General features: G+C 36.7%; 1 protein-coding gene across 3 annotated transcripts in view; it reads left to right on the forward strand.

Annotated features, from left to right (window-relative positions):
- FBXL17 (F-box and leucine rich repeat protein 17) overlaps window positions 1-17975 on the forward strand; it is a 315193-nt gene that overhangs the window by 281291 nt on the left and 15927 nt on the right. For 2 of the 3 annotated variants that reach the window (XM_074855754.1, XM_074855753.1), the window contains exon 8: window positions 14947-15089. The exons of the other annotated variant lie outside the window; for it this stretch is intronic. In XM_074855754.1, coding sequence (XP_074711855.1) covers window positions 14947-15089 — 143 coding nt within the window. The remainder of the gene's footprint in view (window positions 1-14946; window positions 15090-17975) is intronic. 3 annotated transcript variants of the gene reach the window in all.

Below are 17975 nucleotides of genomic sequence, written 5' to 3' on the forward strand. Positions count from 1 at the left end.
TACTTGGCATAAACTATTCTGTATTTCCTGATCTGGGTAGATAAAAATTCCAGATTTTGTCAGAAAAGATTCTACTGTGCTAAACTGCTTTCTTGTATAGTTCCCAAGAAAATGACCCTTATTATTAAGAGTATAGATTAGATGCCTGAATGTGAAGTACACTGGAGAAATACTTCATAAATCAAATATTTTTCCAGCCCTTAGGGCCTAACATTTTTTGTTTGCATTTCATCATGCTAATTATCATTTAAAGAGGTCCTTAGGTGATTATATTCAGCTAATTTTATGAAGTTTCATTCTGTGCATTATACAGGACAGCTAATTAATGCTGGAACTGTTATTATTCTAAGGAAGATTGTGTAACCGTTCAGCTACAAGCATCTTGCAGATGTATTTTAGGTGTCATTAGTTGAAGGCAGTTTGATGACTACACTGAAATATTCGTTAAGAAATTACAGATAAATTCTTTTTTTTCATGGAAACTCAGCTCTAGCTGTTGTACTAGAATATTCACAACACATTTTGGATATTTAACAGGGGGCATCTTCAAAATGAGTTCCCTGAAAGTAGTTTCTTCACTATTTTTCAAGCTTGCTTGTGAAGATTCACAGTATGGAACCTTTTAACATTATCTTAATTTCTCCCTGTCAGTTGTACTCACTCTCAGCATCCAGTTGTATTGTTTTATATGAACACTCTCAGTTTCATTAGTCATAATGAAATTAACGGCAAGTTACATCACTTTTCTCTGATTGTGTTTTCCAAAGCAGAACAATATCTGCATTGGAACATCTTAAATGTTTGTTAACAGAAATTAAATCCTGTGTTTAAGTTAATTTATGTTGAACTGTGGAGTGATACATGCTGAGAAAAACAGCAAAAGGCAAAATTCAGGCTGACAGTCTGTTCATTCCTGATTTGTTGCAGCACATGCAGTATGTAACTTCATGCTGTGATTTGAGACCTAAGCAACAATCAGCACAATAGAAAACAGTCAGAGCACTCTTGTCAGCCACTGCATCAGATTTTATTTGGGTATCTTTAAAGATCTAAAAGATACTTTCAGTAATATACTTTAACTCAGCAGTTTTAAGAAAAATATTATTTCAATTCCAGGGTTCATCAAAATAAAAGAAATACATATAGATTATGTAGAAAAGCATGTAATTCAATCTTATTTTTAATTTTAAAATGATGTAGGGTTGCATCTTAACAATGGTTTGAAATATACTTTGGCAAATATACACCTGATTCTATTATATATTGCTGCACATCTGGAAGGTAAATCTGGACCTTGAATTAGTTACATGAACTCCCTTTGCATCTTCTTCCATGGATGTCCAGTCTCCTTTGTTTGTGGAGATACAGCTTTCCTGGACAATATGCAGTGCTTGTACTTCTGCTGATCATTGCAAAGTCTTTAACAACAAATGGTATTCCCAGAGCAGTCTTGAACACTTGTGTACAAATGTACTCAGGAATAATTAGATAAGATGTCTGCACAAGCTTAAGGTTGTAAAATAGATACTATCGCTGTCTGTATCATCCTTCCACATCCTAGCTTCGTACCCTCTACTGTCTTACTTGTTTTTCCCCAAACAACATTGTTCCTACTATACTTGCACTGTATGTATTACTCCTCTGCAATCATACTGGCTGATGACTGCCTTCAAAAAAAATACCACTGGTGGTCAGATTCAGTTTGGGAAGAACTATGTTGTCCCATAGCTATAGCTGTCCAAATGCTTTTGAATCCTAGAATCATTTAGCTTGGAAAAGACCCTTAGGATCATTGAGTCCAACCATAAACCTAACACTGCCAAGTCCACCACTAAACCATGTCCCTAAAGCACCACGTTTACATGTCTTTTAAATACCTCCAGGGATGGTGACACAACCACTTCCATGGGCAGCCTGTTCCAGTGCTTGACACCCCTTCTGTGAAGAAATTTTTCCTAATATCCAATCTAAACCTCCCCTGGCATGACTTGAGTCCATTTCCTCTTGTCCTATCACTTGTTATTTGGGAGAAGAGACCTCCTCCACCTCGCTACAACCTCCTTTCAGGTAGCTGTAGAGTGATAAGGTCTCCTTTCACCTTCCTTTTCTCCAGGCTGAACAACACCAGTCCATCAGCTGCTTCTCATAAGACTTGCTCTCCAGACCCTTCACCAGCGTTATTGCTCTTCTTTGGATGCACTCCAGCACCTCATTGTCTTTCTTGTAGTGAGGAGCCCAAAACTGAACACAGTATTTGAAATGCGGTCTCACCAGCTCAAGGTCTCTAGAGAAACTTTCTAAATATGGTAGCCATATTAATGTTAGTTCCGTAGATAAAAATCTGTTGTGGATGAAAGAAGGCAGAACTAATGTATGAAGTTGCTTTTCTCCCACTAAATAAGATAGATATTCAAAATAAAATTAAAGCATCTGAAAAATAAGAAACAGGTGAAAGATCAGTGCTGGTGCACATGAATTATTTTGTCTGAATGCTGTATTTCAGACTTCTTTTTTTAATGCTGTGGAAATGTCATAATAGTATCTCTGTCACGTCACTAGGTAATTTCTATTATTGCTGCTATTTTCCAAATTGCTTTTCTAATATAAGCCTAAGCATTTCTTCAATATGTTTTAGACTAATTCTGACTTTCCTACCACCATCTAAAGCTGAGTAATTTCTTCGTTCTCTTTATGGACTTGTTGAATCTCCTCTTTTTGAAATAGCAGCTTTCAAACTGTTGTCCTTGAGACTATGGGCAGTAGCCTTTGAACCACTATTAAATGCACAGGTCTTTTGGAGATAAACTGGACAATCGGGATGTGTGGTGGTTTATGGAATATATTGAAACTTGGCACTGAAGTGGTTTGTTTGTTTACATTTTTAGCAGTTCACTGCACATTACAGTTGTGCATGTGACAAGCAAAATACAATGTTTGATGCCATCGTACTTTTTTTAGAAAAAAATGGAAAAAGAAAAAAGCCCAGAGGTAGTTATAGAGGAAACAGAATGTGTCAGAGAATGATATTCCAGAGCTGTGAATAGTTTTAATAAAGACGTTAATAAACTATGTTTTCATATATGCATGGATTTATGTGGTCTGTGCAGATAAGTCTATGTATGTATGTGTAGGAATTTTTTCTTGTTTCACTTTTAAAATTTCATTCTCTTCTCTGCTCTTCTCTGCTTTCAAAATGTGCTATATTTCACATGATCACTCACCTTCTCTCCTGCCTAGCCCTTTCACGCAGCTAGCTCCCTTTTTATAACATAATCTATAGTATCTTGAAGTCCACAGAAATTTTTTCATTCTGTTTAGTGCTGTTCTGTCAAGCCCGTATTCCAAGTTCCTAAGCATACAACTTTACAGAATTATGCAGCAATTCTAACCCTACTGCATGAATCTCAGTTTCCTAGTCTTTGCTCACCATTTTGCAAGAAGACTGAGCAAGAGAGTGAATATGAAATGGCTGAGTTAGAAAAATAATTATGCAGTTCTTCATGAAAAATAACCTGTACGCCTAAAGTAGAGAACTGTAAATATCTGTATCTTAAAAAGGCATTAGGTCTGTCTGTGTGAGTTAAAAATACTGACCACATATGTTTGTTGAAGTTCCTAAACAGTCTTGTCTGGTGTAACAGCTCATGCTGTATGGTAGATTTGGTTTTATTGCCTCTTACTTTTTGCGTGTTTTGGTGAACAGTCAAATATATACCCTCTTACTGAGTACTGAAGAGTTATACACCAGGAGTTTTATAATTAAATCCAAAACTTTCAATAACCATTTTCTTCCATTTTTAGATTGTAAACCTAAAATTTTATTTTTGTAAGCAGTTTGTATATTCTAGCAGGTATTTGTCTCCTTTGTCTCCGTTTGATTCAGTTTTATGTACTAAAAATGTATCTGTTGTGTTGTATTTCCTGCTAAGTTCATAGAAACTGAAGAGTGGTTATACTGAATCATGGTTTAAGTAGTCACTGTTATTTTCTCACCACCAAGGAGTATAAAATTCTTTAGTGCATGACAGAAGTAACATGCTGCCATGCATTTATTAGATGTTCTCCTTCCTCCAGTCTCTATTCTTTTTGATGTGTAGTCTTTCAAGTTGATAAATTGATGAGTCCTCCTCTTTGAAAGGGCAAAATGCACAATTCTATCGTTCTTCAGCTTAGGACCTCTATTTTCAACATTTTCCCTCTGTGGCAGAATGAGTATAGACCTGTGTCAGAGATTGTCATCCTTTGTCTTGGCAAGTGTTTGCAGACCATTGAGCAGTCTTTTCAAAGTCAGTATTTATTAATCAGAAGAATACAGTAGCTAGAGTCATTAGGCAAGAAGGACAAAGCTAAATTTGCAAAAGGGTATGTTCCCACATAATTTAGTATTGCTTCCTGTCTTTCTCCAGAGAGGCGCTCTCTTATCTTGGCTGATCCCATAATTGAACAAGCTAAACAGTTAAATTCCCTCACTGTGAAAACATCTTCTGTCTCTACCCACTCTCTTACAATCCCATGTGACTAAGAACTAACTAAAATTCTGCTTTTTTGACAATCAGCATCTTAACATCCTGCTTTTTATTTCTTCTGTGAAATTTGGACTTGCCAAACCCAACTCATTCACCAGAAGTTTGGAATAATAAGAGATAGTTAATAAGTGACTGTAATATTATTAATTTTATATATATAAATTATATATGTACAAATATATACATATTAGCTAATAACTTATAATTGTATATTAATAACTATGTATTTAGTAAGTGATATAAAGTGAGTTTTCTAGCTTCTGCCAGTTTATTATCTCAAGTTGTTCCAGCAAAACATTAAGTGAACTTTACATCTAGTCTGTGTGTGATATTCTGCATCCTGTGACTGTCTCTATAGACCCTGAAATGCGCCAAGATCCATCTTTTTCAAAGCATTCACATAAAGCAGTGCATACACTAGTTCTCCAGATGATGCCAGATTTCAAAAAAGATTATTTCTTTCCTACCTCTCTGGGTTAATATGTTGCATGTACCTCACATCATTCAGGGTTACAGCCTTTATTTTTAACGCTGTCTACATCTGGGTTTTCACTGTCATCACTACTGACTGTCATCTCTGAATGCTACTAAGCTCCTGCATGCAATAACATCTTGGAGTAACAGCTTTCATAGGTTAGGTACATTTTGTTCAAATAAGCTCAAAACACATTATCTGTTTTGAAAATATTGTATTTCAGTTTTCTTGCATATCTCTTATTCCTGTTTTAAGGGGTTTGGGTAATTTTTGGTGTCTTTGTTACCCTGACACAAAAATGTTTCTATCTTTGGACTGGAAAAGGAAACAGTCATCTTTAAGAGTCTATAGCACTTCTTCTCAGTACTCTCCTGATGAAAAAAAAAGAAATATTTATTTACATATCCCTTGTCCACTGAGTCAGTAATCTCATCACAGAAAGGCAATCAGGTTCACATTGCAGATCTGTGCTGGCTGATGTGTCCTTCAGATGTCGCTTTCAGGAAAATTGGCTCCATAATTTTCTTGGGGATTGAAGTCAGGCTTACTGTCTTCCATTTGCAATCAGACTGTGTCTGTGCAATGATGGAAAATACTCCTATGCAAAATAATGCTAAGAAAGCAAGTTATATTTCAGTGTCCTCAGACAAGTGAAAATAGAGCTGTTTTTACCAGCTTGGTACACAGGGGCTGTTTTGTCTTAAAACCATGGGGTTAAAATCAACGGCTACTGCCACTTTCACAGTCCATCTCTGAAATGGGTATTTTTTAATATTTTTATGAGATGTCTACAGCCAGGACAGAACTATATGTGCTGTATGCCTTTCAGTTTCCAGTACTAGTATCTTTTTACATCCTCATACTGAAGATTTTGAGGTTTTCTTTTTTTGGTTTGTTTTTTGCTGTTGAGTAAAAGATGTTGTTGAAATGGCTGAAATGTCATGGAGCCTTTCTTCTACACTGATAGAGTTTGTTTAGAAGACGGGTGTATTTAGCATTAATTCATTGTTGTCCGTGTTGAAATTCCTTCTTAAGAGCCCTGTATAAAATACAGCAAACTATTTTGTATGATTTTGTCCATAGCTTAGCCATGTTCTTAGTGTGGACTTCTGGGGAAGCAGCTGTTTAACACTTGTTATGTTAAAGATGATTTTGAAAGATCTTTCTTTCCTGTTTTTTTCAATTTCATTTCTAGTTTATGGCAGAGTTTTGCTTGCATTATAGGACAACGGGTAGTTTTTTTAATAATCCCTGTACAAATGTACTGTTTTGTTTATGGTTTTAGTCTGGCCAAATATGCAAGATAAAAAAGTAAAGCAATTTACTTTACAAAAAATAAAGATTAATTCTACATGGGAAATCATAGCCCTCAGTTGGCCCATGTTTCATGGGATTTGAGCTGTAGGATAAAAGTTCAGTTGCCCTTTTTCTATGTACCAGCTAATAAAGTTGGTATTGAGTACAGCAGTGTATGCTGGACCAACTTAATGGTAAACATATACTACAACCAGACCATAGCTGGGTAACTATATACCAATTATTTCTGTGTCTTTTACAGAAAAAAAAAAATATTTACCTGTATTAAATGTATTTTATATAAAAAATTATAAAATAAAGTACTTTTCCTGCATAAAAGCAGTCTCTGCCATCTTTCCTCTCACAGGCATTAGGTCTTTTCAGTTCCTTAGGACTTTTCTTGCCTCCAGAGAATTTCTTTAGATTTCTCTATGTAACCAATACTTTAAGTAATGATATTTTATTTTCAAAAGGGAAACCAGAAATATATTGTTTTAAAATGTACGTGTTCTCTTTCAAACAGCTTTTTAGTCAAAATTACAATAATATCACTACTTGAGTGGTTTGCACCGTACTTCCAAATAAAGGTCAAAATATTCATCTAGAGAGAAGGGATTTAACCAGATTTCCTAAACTCTTGGAGAAAACAGGTTTGCTCAAGGGATACAGATTGTGTCCTTTTCATTTCCTTGAGCCATCTTATTAGATTGGTTTCCCAGTGTGGTCATGCCCCTATATCTTTCTGCATTTTATTGCAGTCCCATACTTCTTTCTCAAGAAATGCCCATAGCCACATATGCACGAAGGTATAACAATAAAATTATCACAGGGGACCTCAAGCAGCCTGAGGCAGGTGAAGAAACAGAAAAAAAAAAAATACACCAAGTATGTTAAAATGCAGGCTTGCCATGCAAAGAGATGATACAGCATTCCATCAGGAAATTTTTTTAGGTTGGGCTTTCTAACCTTCTTTAGGATTTACAGTAGCTTAAGTCTTTACCTACTTACGTACCTTTCCAGTTACTGTGTTCTGCAAGCACTTACTATAAATATTAAAATACCATTAGTGTAAAATATTAAAAAAACCACTGACCAATCTCCATTTTGAATCACTGCCATACCATGGGAAAAAGGATTATAAAAGAAAAAAATGCATGTCATACTACCTGTCAGCTGGATGTGCAAAACCCCAAGCACAATTAGACTTTTGATTGGGAAACCAGCACAAACTGAAGTTTTGGAGTGATACATCCATTGTATCCTTTATTTAGTAGCAGATGAACTACAGTGCTTGATGCATAATTTATATCACTACATGATGAACAAACATTTAGTCATCAAATTTGAAACAGGAGTAGATGAATTTTATAAAAAGTTGTATCATTCAGTGAAATTTATACAAATGTTTTTCATTTAAGGCAGAGGCAACATGAATTGTGATCTATGATTACTCTGCTGGATAAACGAAGTAGCAGAGAACTCAAGCAGTGATTTCTTCAACCACTGTCTGTAGTTACAGCAACAAAACATCTCTTGACACATGTAATTGGGATTAGGCACGTACTCTGTCTCTGCACATAACAGATTAGCTAAATTGCAAGACCTCATGTTATTTGCATGGCAGGTAACCATCAACCTCATCGATGCAGGAGGTAGAAACAAATCCTATCTGTTAGTATCAAGTGGGCAAAATTACCAAGCTTTTGCTTATGGCATCAAGATTTGCTCTAAAGAATTAAAATCTGTTGCCCAAATTCAGGCAAAAAAACTGAAGTCACTGAAAAATTTTCTGAGAAGTTTTTATAGGTTTGCACTTGTAAAGAAGAGCCTTTTCTATGTATAAGCAATATTTATATTAACCAAATACTCAGTACTTAAATCTGTTGTATACTGTAGAGGATATTATTAACATATCTAAGTTAATGTTCTAATTTGTAAATGTAATAATATATTAAAATTAGTTGTCAGTATATTGTCTAAATACTCAACTGTATTTTACAATTGACAAGTGTTTGTGTCAAATTGCAGGTTAGTTTATAAATGTTCTCCACAAATCACTAGAAATGGAATATCAGACTAATTTGTGACTGGTAAAGCTTCAGTGCACTCAAATGTTTATGTGCATCATTTACATCTTTCTCTTTCTTTCTAATTCAGTAGAATCATGTAAATGAAAGCTAGAAAAGATTATTTAAATTGGCTTGTTCTGTCTGCCTTGTACAAGATTCTCTTTGTAGCCTTTCCAGAGTTTCGTCCATTGGTATTTTAAATAACTCAAGCAGATGAGAGTAACTGCATAACTCCACCAGAAGAAGGAGAATATTTTACAGCCCACTAAGCTGAACTGTTACACCATTTTCTAACATCTAAATGTATAGTTTTCTTTGCTAATTTTATTTTTATTACATCTACTTATTGCAATTTTAACTGTCATAAACTTCCTCCTAGGTTTTTTGTACCTTAGGTTCATCAGGAGCTAGTAGATGGCTATCAAAGCCCCCTTAATAGCTTTTGGCTATGTAATAAATAAATGATAATGGAAAGTTCCATAAGAAGACTGTTACTTGGTAATACTTGGTTGACTGATTTCTACTCTGTGGAAAACCCTTAGAGAGGTTGGAAATTTTAAATTCTAATTCTTGCACATTTAAATGCTTTTGACATTAATGAAAAAAGAGCTTAATAAATGCTAGAATGTTTTTTGCATGAATACATATATGTGTGTAATGCCCTGGTGTCAGGGTGATGACAATCACAATCAATTTTTAAAAACATTTCTATCCAGTCCTTACTGACAGCTGACCAAATGCAGTGCATTTTACATATGCAGTATGTTAGGTGATGACAGGAGAAAAACAGCAACACAGTTAACCTCACAGAGGTGTATTTTCAACAAAATTGAACTAGGATTTATTGATTAAGGAAGTACTCTATTGTGTAGTAGGTGCATCTCAATAAAAATATGTTTAATTGGATGCAATTCTGCTTAATACACCATATTTCCAAACAATATTATTTGGTAAAATTATGCAAAACTTGGAATATTTGTTTCCAGATTTAAAAATACATTAAAATTTAATTAAGAGTGGGCCATATAGCAGTTGTTCATACCAAAGATATATATGTTATTTCTTCTGTTGTAGTGACCTTAAACTTGGGAATGTTCATGACTAAATTATAAATGTTAGATTACTGGTTTATTTAACATCTTAGTCGATACCTGTTTCTGATTTTTTTTAGTATATAGACAAAATCAAGGAGGAAAGCTTCAAGATGATACACTGCCAGCTATAGTTTACCAAAATAATCTTACAAAGTAAATACAGCAGTCTCATCTCCACCCAAATTTGTTAGATGCAAGAGCTCAGTGCCTGCCTAGATCATGTCCAGAAATAGTTTAAGCATGACAACATTTGCACTGCAACCATTGGTTTCAGAGTTTACAGATAGTTAAATGGAGACCTTTCCTCTCAGACTAAGGCAGTTATTTCTGCCTGTAGTAGCAGATTCACTTTGCTATGCCAGTTTAACTTAATCAGTTTGAAAAAAAAAAAAAAATTAGGTTACTATTTGTTTCTAATGATGCTCCACTAAGGACAAAGCTTGTCTTATTTCTCCAACTATTCCAGTTCATCGTCTAAAAGATGCTACCTCTGCCTACAAACCTGGTCCTGCTGATGTCCTTTCACCTTCTCAGCTACAACAAAATACCATTACAACTGGAAAATGTTTTTGCTTAATACAGCTCGAGGCTGATTTTCCAATTCCAGTTAGAGACATTACACTTTATCTTCTGCTATGTAGGAGCTGTACATCAGCTGGTTTCCATTCCACCATCCCAGCACTGGAAGAAGAAATATGAAATCTGGCTTTTGCCAAAATAAATGGGAGTACAAAAAAAAAAGTAAAAGAATTAGATGAATCATTAACTATTCACATACAGAGAGGTTCATATGTCAAAGACAACATCTTTAAACTACACGGTGGATTTTTGTGTACCCAGCTCTACTTACTTCCAATGTATCGTGTTCAGTTCAGTCACTCACTATGTTTTCAAGTCCGGTTGTCATTAGCATTGAAACACACCTGTGACTGTTCTTTACTGCTGATTGTGCCACAAGTTCTTAAGTCACAGAATCCAAACTTAGTTTCTAAGGCTTTTACTGTATGTTTCCTTGTTAAATTACTGACAGACTTTTCGAGAATAGCAATGTATTCCAATTATTTTGGGCAAATGCAAAGAGGAAGAAAAGCTGTTGAGCAATGCAGACATTTTCTTAGCTGAAACTTGTGCCTTAAAGAAAGTATTTTGCTCATACAAGTAGAAGAACTATGTGTACTCAAGACTTCCAAAAGAACTCAAGGATGAAATAGCTGAGCTCCTAACTACACTGTGTAATCCTTCACTTAAACCTGCTTGACCGCCATGGGATTGCTTGACAGAGGTATTAAAAAAAAAAAAAAGTATCAGGGAAGATCCAAAAAATATTAACTGGTAAACCTGATATCTGTATAAGGCAAATTAGTAATAATATGGAATACAATTAGTGAACACATGAATAAATATGACATATCCAGGAAGACTTGATACAGCTTTTGTTAAGAGAGGTTGTTCTTCACAATCCTGAAGAAGTCAGGAAAGGATTAAGTTGATACAGTCTGTTGGGATTTCTAGAAAGCATTTGCAAAGGAACTAAGCATCATAAAAGGGGAAGCCCTGGATCAAGTTTTAGAGCAGGTTCAAAACAAACAAGGGAAGGTGGTTTTCAAAAGAGAGCGTAGTTGAACTGAGGGACTCCTTGCCACAGGATGTTGTGAAACCTAAAAGATTTTGTGGATTACAAGACTGATTAGATGAATTTACAGAAGTACAGAGGCATAAACCCAAGCTCAGAAAGTCCCTGACCACAATTTTTCTCATGTGAGGAAAGTGTTCTGGGAAAATACTGTTACATTTTCACCTGTTCTCATAACCTTTCTTTATCTCCCACTGTTGGTTGCTGATAGAAACAGAATAGTGTATCTTTTCTCTGACCAAGAGTGTTCTTGGGGTGCAGTTGCCCACATTTTCTGAAAATACAGTCACTGGTGTTTTAAAATGGCATACCCTCTATATGTTTGATAGATGAACTGTTGCAATATATGACTACAGTGTAACATAGAGTGTTTTGACAAGTGTACATGCTTGTCAAAATACTTGACTTTCCCAAAAGATGTCTGCTAATCTGAGGACAAAGAGTTGCAAACTACAAAATAAATATGTTATTTTCTACTAGCATATGACAGAATATTGTATGTCTTCAGCCATCTGTAATGCAGTAATTGATTTCTAGTGTCATTTGTAATTAAATTAGAAAAACGTTGTCAATTATTCGTATGTATTAGAGAATGCCCAGCTATTTAATACTGCTGAACAGAGAATCAAATATGTGCATATGACAGTAGGGGCTCTGTAGGAATGATTAGGGTTGAGACAGTGATGAGGAATGCTGCAAGGGAAAGGCCAGGCAGACAAAAATGCTATCCATTCAGCAGTCCCTAATCTATAGTATACCCAGCCATGGTTAGCCTAAGACATACCTGATGCACAGGTTAGACACACAGATTGATTAAAACATGAAAATTCATTCAGTTATTTGCATATACATAAATGTGGACCACAGTGGAAGACAACAGATTAACAGTTGTCTGGAACTTCTACACTGCAAATTATGTTCACTTAGAAAGCCCTGCTCCCCAAATGTCACGGTTGGAATTTTTTTCTTTCCATTCCATTTTTTATGTATCATATTGATACGTAACATCCTGAGGGGTTTTTATTCCGTTTTGTGTTGTTCTTTTAAGTATTGTTGCTTGTACCAAAAAGCATGGTGGTTGTCTCATGGTATCATTAAAGTTGTGTTCTGGTTTTCCTGATAATTGACAGAATATAGTAATGACAATGTAGTCCAAAAATCATACATATACACTTTGATTTATGGAAACTTATGCTTCCCAAATCATAGGGATGATCTTTTTCATCCCTTTTAATGCTTCAGGGAAATGACCCAATAACAATTGGCTGGTTAAAGTATAAGTGTTCAGAAGACAAGCAGTGAAAGGCAGTTCTGCGAAGAGGCTTCATGATCTGTTATTTGATAATTATTTTGTAATTATTTCAATAATTATTAAGTCATTTTTCCATTATGTAAAATGTAAAAATATTTTTATTTTTGTATAAAAAATCCATAAAACTTAACTGAGATTTAATAAGGTCCTACTGTAGAAATTAAATGCTTTACTCTCCAGAACGCCAAAATACAAAGAGTAATGTATCAAATAATGAATTAACATGTTTTAAATTATGTTTTATTATACATTGGTTTTCTATGAATATTCTGTTATGAAATAGTGTATATGAGTAAGACAGAGAATGTTTCATTCTTCCAATTTGTTTAATATATGCATGTGAAGATGCCTTCATGAAATTTCATGCTTTTAAGCCATCTTTTTGCCACATTCAGAGCAGCCTCTTGGACTAATGATGCTCAGGTTATATTTTAATCTTGGACATTCTGCACACAGTATAATACCCTTTTTTGGTCTTGAAACAGCACCATCCCCTACTTCCTCTCTAATCTAAGTCTTGTGAGGGAACTCCCAGAAATTATATCTCTAATTTCCTTTAACATGTGATCTGATGACCTTTTATGTCACTCTCATAAAAGTATTCTTTGTTGATTTTCTTCTCATTATCAGTTTTACATGAAGCATTGAAATTGACACAATATGATTGTAACTTCACAAAAACTATCAAAAATATTCAAATAGAAACAGTATTTGAAATTTTGTTTAACTGACAATATTCTACTGTAATGGCAGGCTTTCAGTATTCCTGCACTGCTTGAAGTCTATAACATTTTATGTGGAGTCACAATAATCTATAATTGCTATAGCTTTCGTTATTGCATAATATGTGCAAAAAGTTCCTGACTTTCTATAATTTTTATTAAAGTGGTATTTTAAAAGGACTCTGTAAAAAAAGTACAAAGTTTATGTTCTGCTATACTATAGTTACGTATTTGCAAAGTTAGGACTTGTTTTCTAGGGATGTACTGGGATGAAAACAGGAAGCTGGTATTGTACTACAAAAATCAATGAAACCATAATGAAACTACATAGATGATTGTATCGTAAGTTCATTATGTCAGCTACAAAATTCAGTTATCACTGCCCTTTTTCGTGAACCGCAAGAAAAGAATTATGTACCACTGCCCCTTCACGTATTTGGCCTCTTTTGGCTGATTTTGTTTGCAAATCAAGTCCACCTAAATATTCATAAATTACCAAATTGTCCTTACTGCTGTCTAGCATCAGTACAGATCTTTGCAGAACCACTGTGAGGTCAGGTGAGTTCTTTCTCTCTGCTTCTAGATCTCAGTTACACCCTGATTAGCTAAGACTGACATCTGGCATATGAAGAGCTACCAGCTCTTCATAACTCCTCTTTGGGTTTTTTTGACAATAGGTTCTGTAGCATAAACAGAACTGGCCCACAGCTGCTGAACAATCATCCCTTTAAAGATGCTTGCATTATTTGGACTAAGTCACTCATTCATCTTCCTTTTCAGCAACTGCATTATAGCTAGAGTTAAAAAGTGTAAACATGCTACCCTTTTGCTACCTGCAGATGGCTGACTTCTACACCAGATATGTTGGACTTTTTTCTTAAGCTGAGATTTTAGCTGCTGAAGGGTGTTGCTCATTTCTGTTAATAGATCCCAACTTGACTTAGCAGTTTCTGAGCTGGTATTTCCTGAAAAGTGTTCTAGTCTGTGGTGACCAGGGTTCTAGAGATTTGTATCCTTTCTGTCATTCCAGACTAGCCATGTCATGACAGAGCCTTCCCAGCCTGTTCTGATGCCTCGTGGTTTCTCCTACCTACCATTTTTCAGTCCTTTCAGAACTTCAGATTCTCTTTCCTTTTATCAAGGTTCAAGTTTTTGATTTAATTCCTCCTGGCCTTTTTAATTTTTTTTATTTTTTTATTGGAATAGTGTTCAAGAAGAAAACATGAAAGCAAGACATACTGTTGTTATTATATCATCAGTATGAACAATGGGAAACAAATGCAATTTTAGAATATAGTTATAAAATGTATGACATAAGATACTTGCAGGGTTTTCTAAAACCATTTGTTTTACTGACACAGAAAATGTCCTGTTATTCTCTGTGCTGCCTTTGCAATATTATTTTGCAGAACAAAAAGTGTTAATAGTATAAAATCAGTTATTTTCTCTGAAGAGTGAGTTAGAATTATTTTTATTCTACAGTTATCTCAATTTCAATTATTTGATCCTTGATTCTTACAAAAAAAATAAAAGAATTTGTATAGAGTATCTCTGCTAACTAGTTTATTTATCTTGACTGATAGAAAAATATATAGGAAGATCTGTTTATCTAGGTGTTTATGTGTGTCTACATATGTGTGTGGTCTTAATTTGAAAAGACAGCTTATTTCATAGTCAAAAATGCTGAAATTAAAGATCTTTTACAAGGTACGTGACAACTGCTTCTCAGAATTTAATTTCAACATCATTTAGTGTGTATGTAGAACTGAGCTTACCATCTGCATGAGCTTTATAGTTCATACCTTTAATATCTTTACAGCTCTGATAGCCATTGGACGATACAGCATGACAATAGAGACAGTGGATGTTGGATGGTGCAAAGAAATCACAGACAATGGAGCCACCCAAATTGCACAAAGCAGCAAGTCTCTTAGGTATTTAGGGCTGATGAGATGTGATCAGGTAAGGAGCATTTGCGTGAACTGGTGCCTGTTTCTGAGTCCGTGTGAGAATGAGTGTTCATGTGGTATGTGTGAGTGAAGGAGAGAGACAGGAAGATTTATGTTTTTCTGTGCAAACAGGTTTGGTATTCACTACTCTGGTTACTCTTTCAGTGTACTGTGTTCACATCTTTAGCTAAAAAAGTATCTAGAGAACGAAAAAGACCATTATAAATTTTTGCAGACATGGATTTTCAAAATACACCCACAGGCTACACCCACAGCCTGAGATGCTCACAAAAGTTTTATTTAAGATATGCCCTCCGCGAGGTTTGAGTATTTTTGGCTATAAGTGATTGGTATGTCATGTCATTACTATGACAGACTACTTTTTTTTTAAAAAGAAAGAAAAAAAGAAACAAAAAAAACCCTAAAATACTCCAGTGTTACTTCCAGGGTAATTTTCTATATGTCTCTTATTCTTGCTCATATATAAGGGTTTCAAAAACACAAGGACAAGGATTTGGATAAAACCATAATGCTAAAAATAGAAAAAATTACTGAATTTCTTATTATATAGCTTTCTTACTTGGAATATATTAATAATGTCTATATGTTTTAGCACTTTACCATTAGAATAAAAGAGGATTAAGCAGTCCAGCTCCACCACACCCTGTATATAGCCTGCAGGAATCATGTCTCTGTTGAGAGAATAGAGATCAAGAAGCTTGGGAACAAAGCAGAAATAACTAAAAGTCATTGAAGGTTCAGAATCTGTGATCTCAAATCTTCAAATATATTTGCAGGGATTGTTTCTTTTCCAGCCATCATGAACAAAATGTCCAGCTTGTGATGCCCATCATAAGCATGTCTCTTAGGCTGCAAATTTGTGATTGGATACAGCCTGTGGAAATGCAGGTTTCTCATCTAAGAAACTTCATGCTCAAAACCATTACATTACATCCCTTGCAGTGCTTTACAGAAGACACAGAATCACAGAATCGTCTAGATTGGAAAAGACCTTGAAGATCATCCAGTCCAACCATTAACCTAACACTGACCATTCCCAACTACACCATGTCCCTCAGCGCTATGTCGACCCTACTCTTAAACACCTCCAGGGATGGGGACTCCACCACCTCCCTGGGCAGCCCATTCCAACACCTAACTACCCATTCTGTAAAGAAATGTTTCCTAATACCCAGTCTAAACCTTCCTTGGCGCAACTTGAGGCCATTACCTCTTGTCCTATTGCTTATTACTTGGTTAAAGAGACTCATCCCCAGCTCTCTGCAACCTCCTTTCAGGTAGTTGTAGAGGACGATGAGGTCTCCCCTCAGCCTCCTCTTCTCCAGACTAAACAACCCCAGTTCCCTCAGCCGCTCCTCGTACGACATGTGCTCCAGACCCTTCACTAGCTTCGGTGCCCTTCTCTGGACACGCTCAAGTAATTCAGTGTCCTTTTTGTAGTGAGGGGCCCAAAACTGAACACAGTCATCGAGGTGCGGCCTCACCAGTGCCGAGTCCAGGGGTAAGGTCCCTTCCCTGTCCCTGCTGGCCACGCTATTTCTGATACAAGCCAGGATGCCATTGGCCTTCTTGGCCACCTGGGCACACTGCTGGCTCATGTTCAGCCGGCTGTCAGTCAACACCCCCAGGTCCCTCTCTGACTGGCAGTTCTCCAGCCACTCCTCCCCAAGTCTGTAGCACTGCTGGGGGTTGTTGTGGCCCAAGTGCAGCACCCGGCATTTGGCCTTATTGAAACTCCTACAGTTGGCCTTAGCCCATCGCTCCAGCCTGTTCAGGTCTCTCTGCAGAGCCTCCCTACCCTCAAGCAGATCAACACTCCCACCCAACTTGGTGTCATCTGCAAACTTACTGAGGGTGCACTCGATCCCCTCGTTGAGATCATCAGTAAAGATGTTAAACAGGAGTGGCCCCAAAACCGAGCCCTGGGGGACACCAGTCATGACCGGCCACCAACTGGATTTAACTCCGTTCACCACAACTCTTTGGGCCCGGCCATCCAGCCAGTTTTTTACCCAGCAAAGCGTGTGCCCATCCAAGCCTCGGGCAGCCAGTTTTGCCAGGAGAATGCTGTGGGAAACAGTGTCAAAGGCCTTACTAAAGTCAAGGTAAACAAGGTACTCATCCAGTAAGGAGGTCGCCCTGTCATAGAAGGAGATCAGGTTTGTCAGGCAGGACCTGCCTTTCATAAACCCATGCTGACTAGGCCTGATCATCTGGTTGTCCATTATATGACTTTTAATGGCACTCGAGATGACCTGGTCCATGAGCTTCTCTGGCACCGAGGTCAGACTGACAGGTCTATAGTTTCCTGGATCATCCTTTCTGCCTTTCTTGTAGATGGGTGTCACATTTGCCACCCTCCAGTCCAATGGGACCTCCCCAGTTAGCCAGGACTGCTGGTAAATCATGGAAAGCGGCTTGGCGAGCACATCTGCCAACTTCCTTGGGTGTAACCCATCTGGTTATCTGGGAGTTCTCGTGCTCCCTTTCAGCACCATTGGGTGTAACCCATCTGGTCCCACAGACTTGTGGGCATCCAAGTGGTGTAGCAGGTCTCTGACCACCTCCTCTTCAACTGTGCTGACCTCAGTCTGCTTCCCCTCCCCATCTCCCAGCTCATGAGGCTGGGTGTCCAGGGAACAGCCAGTTCCGCTGCTAAAGACTGAGGCAAAGTAGGCGCTGAGCACCTCAGCCTTTTCCTCATCCTTGGTTACCATGTTTCCCTCTGCATCCAATAAAGGAGGGAGATTTTCCCTAATCCTCCTTTTGCTGTTAATGAATTTATAAAAACATTTTTTATTATCTTTAACAGCTGTAGCCAGGTTGAGCTCTAGCTGCACTTTGGCTCTCCTAATGTTCTCCCTGCATAGCTTCACTA

Source organism: Strix uralensis, chromosome Z (assembly GCF_047716275.1).
Source record: "Strix uralensis isolate ZFMK-TIS-50842 chromosome Z, bStrUra1, whole genome shotgun sequence".
NCBI classification, from domain to species: domain Eukaryota; kingdom Metazoa; phylum Chordata; class Aves; order Strigiformes; family Strigidae; genus Strix; species Strix uralensis.